Genomic DNA, 5854 nt, shown 5'->3' on the forward strand with positions numbered 1-5854 from the left:
CTATGTTTATTATGTTATTATTATTATGTTCTTATTTAAAATGAGGAGGCAAGTAAGAGATAAACAACACGATTATTATTTTCCTTTGATGTCAAGGTAGTTAAGCTATAGGCACTAAAGTAGAAATTTGTCTGTCAGTTATCTAAACTTTTGTTTATTTCCAAATAATGAATTGCTTAAATCAATACCTTTTAGTTATTGCTTTTTACACACTTAAAAGTTTGACTGAGAACTAGAGTTGGAAGAGGCAAGTCTGGTCTCAAAATGGAGGGCAATGATCCAAAGGAACCAGAACAGTTGAGGAAACTGTTTATTGGTGGTCTGAGCTTTGAAACCACAGATGATAGCTTAAGAGAACATTTCGGGAAATGGGGCACACTTACAGACTGTGTGGTAATGAGAGATCCCCAAACAAAACTTTCCAGGGGCTTTGGTTTTGTGACCTACTCTTGTGTTGAAGAGGTGGATGCTGCAATGTGTGCTTGGCCAGACAAAGTTGATGGACGTGTGGTGGAACCAAAGAGAGCCATTTTTAGAGAGAATTCTGTAAAGCCTGGTGCCCATTTAACAGTGAAGAAAATCTGTGTTGGTGGTATTAAAGAGGATACAGAAGAGTATAACCTGAGAGACTACTTTAAAAAGTATGGCAAGATTGAACCCATAGAAGTTATGGAAGACAGGCAGAGTGGGAAAAAGAGAGGATTTGCTTTTGTGACTTTTGATGACCATGACACAGTTGATAAAACTGCTGTTCAGAAATACCACACTCTTAATGGGCATAATATTAAAGTGAAAAAGGCCCTTTCTAAACAAGAGATGCAGTCTGCTGGATCACAGAGAGGCCACGGAAGTGGATCTGGAAATTTTATGGGTCGTGGAGAGAACTTTGGAGGTGGTGGAGGTAATTTTGGTAGTGGTGGAAACTTTGGTGGAATAGGAGGCTATGGTAGTGGAGGTGGTGGCAGCAGAGGTAGTTATGGAGGTAGTGATGGTGGATATAATGGATTTGGAGGTGATGGTGGCAACTATGGTGGTGGTCATGGTTACATCAGTAGAGGAGGCTATGGTGGTGGTGGAACAGGCTATGGAAAACAAGGTGATGGATATGGTTGTGGTGGAGGAGGAGAATATGATGGTTACAATGAAGGGGGAAATTTTGGTGGAGGTAACTATGGTGGTGGGAACTATAATGACTTTGGACATTATAGTGGACAACAGCAATCAAATTATGGACTCATGACAGAGAGCAGTTTTGGTGGGAGAAGCTCAGGCAGTCCCTATGGTGGTGGCTATGGATCAGGTGTTGGAAGTGATGGATATGGTAGCAGAAGGTTTTAAAAAAAACAGCAGAAAAGGGCTACAGTTCTTAGCAGGAGAGAGAGTGAGGAGTTGTCAGGAAAGCTGCAGGTTACTTTGAGACTGTCGTCCTAAATGCATTAGAGGAACTGTAAAAATCTGCCACAGAAGGAGCGATGATCCATAGTCAGAAAAGTTACCGCAGCTTAAACAGGAGGCCCTTCTTGTTCAGGACTGTCAGAGACACAGTTTGCAAAAAGTGCAGCTATTGATTAATGCAATGTAGTGTCAATTAGATGTACATTCCTGAGGTCTTTTATCTGTTGTAGCTTTGTCTTTCTTTTTCTTCTCATTACATCAGGTATATTGCCCTGTAAATTGTGGTAGTGGTACCAGGAAGAAAAAATTAAGGAATTTTTAACTTTTCAAAAAAAAAAAAAAAGTTTAACTGAATTTCCATTAAAAAGTTCAAGTGAAATCTTTGTAGGTAACCTAGCAACTGATCTGGAGTATTCACTTCCAAAACTGATTGACATACTGAATGTCTAGAGTTGGCTTTCATTTGAGTGGCCCAGTAGACTTGTCAGCTACAGGTACGAATTTCTCTCTACTTACATTAAAGATTCTTGGATTTCCTCAGAGAAGCGTCACTTGGTCCTTTGAACAACAATCCCATAAGAAATAGACACTGAAATTAATTAATATTAAGACTTATAAAATATACTGAAGTAATTCTTTCTACATCAAAAAAGAGAATAGCTCATAAATATTGAGCCTAAATCTTTATCATAGTAATTTTAATATATAATATGAAACACATTATAATAGAAAATTTTTAAAAAGTATATTACTCATATGTGATTAAGTAAACATGTATAGAATGTGATTCCTAAAGTTTTCTTTTTCTCAGGTCAAATTTTTTTATTTTTATATGTCAACATACTGATCTTATTTTGTATCTCATATGGATTTTGGTGAAGTTTCATTCTCAAAAATCCATTTATAAAATGCAATATATTTGTCTTCTTAAAATTTTCACTTAGGTATTTGGTTATGATATGTCCATGTGGACAGTGTGTACATGTTTCTGTGTGTGTACTTTATATATCATTTATTGTTTTATCTTTATGAATTGTGTTTTTGTTAAATATATGGTTTTTACTTCTGAAAATGTTTTTTTCTACCTTGATCTTTTCTACTTTTTCTTTAAAAATTCTAACTCTGTGTGTGGTTTCGGCATTTTCAGTTTGCTTTATGAATAACAGAAAATTATTTCTCACGACCTTTGGAAATTTGAAGGACTAATATCAAGTATCAGGCAAGCTTAGAGACCATAAAGGGACTATTACAGACAGCCATCTATTCTTTATTATCTCGCGTGGGTAATGGCAATTTTCAAAGGGGTTTTTTCACAAATGAATAATTTTAATAAATAAACTAGAATTCTCATAGTTTAAATGTCCAAGGATTCTATTTCCTAGACTATGATTTATGGCATGGGATTTAAATACTTGAGCTTTAGGAATATATAAATATTCTTTCCACAACATATATGGTATACCACTTGAAGATAGCAAAACTATGTGTTTTGTCTCTTACTTTGGGCATATTATTTATTTTTTTCTTTTAATTTGTATGTTATTTAAGTATTTTAAATAATATCTGCAGATATCCTACTTTTTCAAATGTTGTGGGACTTCAGAAAATTCTAAAACAAAAGTATTATTTACTTCTTTATAGCTACAGGTATTCTTTGGGTCTCTGGTCTCCCTGAATCAAGCTTTCTCTGCCTGTCTGTTTCTGAAGCTGTTTATAAAATAACCACTCTAACGCTTAATATTAATTATATATCCTTTGGTCTATTAGCTCAGTTGTCTTATTAACTAAATCTAACAACTTAAGTTAACCCATTTCTATTATTCTCTATTTAACCTTGAGACTCATGGTTTGTTACCTCACTTCTCCTCCGGAAAACTTCATAGTGTCTCCAGAGAAGTTAACAGAAGGTAATATAATGTTTGTTGGTTAGGTGTTTGTGGAGAGGACATTTAATCTTTTATGTAAAGAGGCAAGGGGAAGACTTCCAGGGAGACCAACAGTACAAATATTTTGGTGTGACTATCTGTATTATTTCAACTGTAAGATCAATTTGTCTGAAACAAGGGGCCATAAAACATGTCTTGTCAAAGAGTTAGGAAAATGCCTTTGTCAATAACGTGTAGGTATTTAGAGAAGTTCTCAATAATTTTATTTATTTAAAGAAAATGTAAGAAGGGCAGGGAAGATGGGGAGTATAACCTAAAAATACATTTTTAGAATATGTAATAATCATATCTAAAATATTATATAAGTTTTATAAATACAAAATTTTATAATTTTTTTTCAAAATTCTAGTTTAAATTATCTTTCACTTTTCACTGCAGGCTAATGTGACATGCTACCAATATAATATTTATATAAACATTGGTGTATGATATCACAGTGGAATAAATTCTTGTGCTAAGTGCTGAGAACTTTGGTGAAAACTCAATTTCAGTAGTTAGGTCATTAGAAGTTATGTATTGGATAAAATATTTTTTTAATATGCCTTGCAGTTCTCAAGTGTGGGATATTGCCTGATTAAATGATAAGAATGTGTCTGAGAGCTGGGCGGTGGTGGCGCACGCCTTTAATCCCAGCACTCGGGAGGCAGAGGCAGGCAGATCTCTGTGAGTTCGAGGCCAGCCTGGTCTACAAGAGCTAGTTCCAGGACAGGCACCAAAGCTACAGAGAAACCCTATCTCGAAAAACCAAAAAAAAAAAAAAAAAAAAAAAAATGTGTCTGAGATCCCTATATTTTCTTTAAATAAAACTAGTGTTGTGTGTGTGTATGTGTGTGCGTGTGTGCACATGTGCGCATGTGTGTCACTGTCACTTTTACAGGAAAGTAGTGTGCATTGTTATGTATATGCTGATGAATGAAAATGTATATTCTTCTCATATGTTCATGATTCCAGTCCCATCAATTTGCCACCATCAGTTCATTAGCTAGGCTGTCAAGTGTAATATGACCCTTAGAATTCTGCCTTAATGAGTCCCAATAAAAATCCCGTAAGACTCATCTGTCAGGAAGCATGCATATTAGAAATGTTACTCTTATTACTCTTCACTCACTGTGAAAAGAGAACAGAGAGCAATCCCTTTGATACATTCATCAGAACTGTGATCAAGCTGATTAAAATGCACACATTCTGTGGCTTGTCTTTTATCTGCAATCCAGCAGTGCATCTCTTTTGTTTGGATTGCCTTCACACTCTTTTTCCATGCCCACTGTATTATTGTTTGCTGCTGTTCCTAGCATCTAATTAAACAAGAACAACTGGAAATATGGAGTGGACATTCTCTCTGCATATTCCTCTGGCCTCAATTGAAACCTGTTTTCCTATCAGGAGTGTACTTGTCAGGCATGGCCTGAGGTGAAATGGGAATTTGGTGTTGTTTTGCAACACATTGCTTTTGTGAGAGGTATCAAAAGAACACATCAAATTTTCAATTGAACATCACTCTCTCTTTTGGAGTTACTTTCATTCCATTTAGACAACTTCCCATTGGTATCAGGGCTTTTGATGTCTGAATAGCAAAGCTTGAATTGCATGGGTTATTTGTTTATTAAAGAAGTTTGATTCCACACTGATATCTGCGTATTTCATTTTTATTGCAGACATTTCACTAGCCCTTTTTGTCTGTTTTCTCATTCTAGTTATTCAGATGCTGAGACAATGAGATGTAGCCAGTGTCACCTCTTAAAGCTCTATTCTCTTAAGAGTTCTCAATTAATGCAGCCGAATACATTATGTTGTCATTTCCTTTCACCCTTTTCTGAAAGAGCTATTTCTTACCCTTCAACAAAAAGGAAAAGAAAAGGATAAAAAGTATGAACAGATAAACATGTCATGTTTCAAATTAAATTGTGATTTTTACATGCATGCTTCTCTTATACAGTGTATCTCAACAGCAGACTGCCCTCGTGCCCTCTGCCCTGTCATCCTCCCCTCTCTACCAAATCCACTTCTTCTCTATTTCTCTTCAGAGAAAAGCAGGCTTCCCAGGGATATCAAACAAACACAGCATAACAAGATACAATAAGAAGAGGCACAAACCTCAAGGACAGACAAGGCAAATCAATTGGAGAAAGTATTCTAAGAGAGTCAAAAATACCCCCAATTCCAGTGTTAGGAGTCCCACAAAAACTCCAATATAAGCAATCACAAGGTACATTCAGGGGACTTATCAAAGATAAGTATAGACTTTATAAATGTCACCTCAATCTCTGTGATTCCCAATGTGTCCTGCTTAGTTGATTATGTGAGCCATGTCCTCCTGATGTCATCTACTTCTCTGATGCCTATAATTCTTCCTCCTCCTCTTACAGTGGGTTTCCCCAGTCCCTATGCAAGGTTCATCTGTAGATACCTATCTCTGTTTCCCCCCTGACAATTTTAGATTGTAGCAGAATATATTTAGGCATAATTTCATTGATTTGATCTGTCTATTTATCTAGTTAGTTATCTAGTTAGTT

General features: G+C 35.8%; 1 protein-coding gene across 2 annotated transcripts; it reads left to right on the forward strand.

Annotated features, from left to right (window-relative positions):
- The first annotated feature begins 264 nt into the window (after positions 1-264).
- LOC130884105 (heterogeneous nuclear ribonucleoprotein A3-like) lies at positions 265-1338 on the forward strand. 2 transcript variants are annotated; one of them, XM_057785070.1, is made up of 2 exons: positions 265-1018; positions 1166-1338. In XM_057785070.1, the coding sequence occupies exons 1-2, from the start codon at positions 265-267 to the stop codon at positions 1336-1338; spliced, it is 927 nt and encodes a 308-aa protein (XP_057641053.1). The 2 variants fall into 2 exon arrangements, with proteins under 2 accessions (XP_057641053.1, XP_057641052.1); XM_057785069.1 differs by having other exon boundaries at positions 265-1338.
- Positions 1339-5854: the final 4516 nt, after the last annotated feature.

Source organism: Chionomys nivalis, chromosome 11 (genome assembly GCF_950005125.1).
Source record: "Chionomys nivalis chromosome 11, mChiNiv1.1, whole genome shotgun sequence".
In the NCBI taxonomy this organism is placed as follows: Eukaryota; Metazoa; Chordata; class Mammalia; order Rodentia; family Cricetidae; genus Chionomys; species Chionomys nivalis.

Coding starts and splice junctions, on each gene's coding strand:
- LOC130884105 (XM_057785069.1), top strand. CDS start 265: ATGGAGGGCAATGATCCAAAGGAACCAGAACAGTTGAGGAAACTGTTT.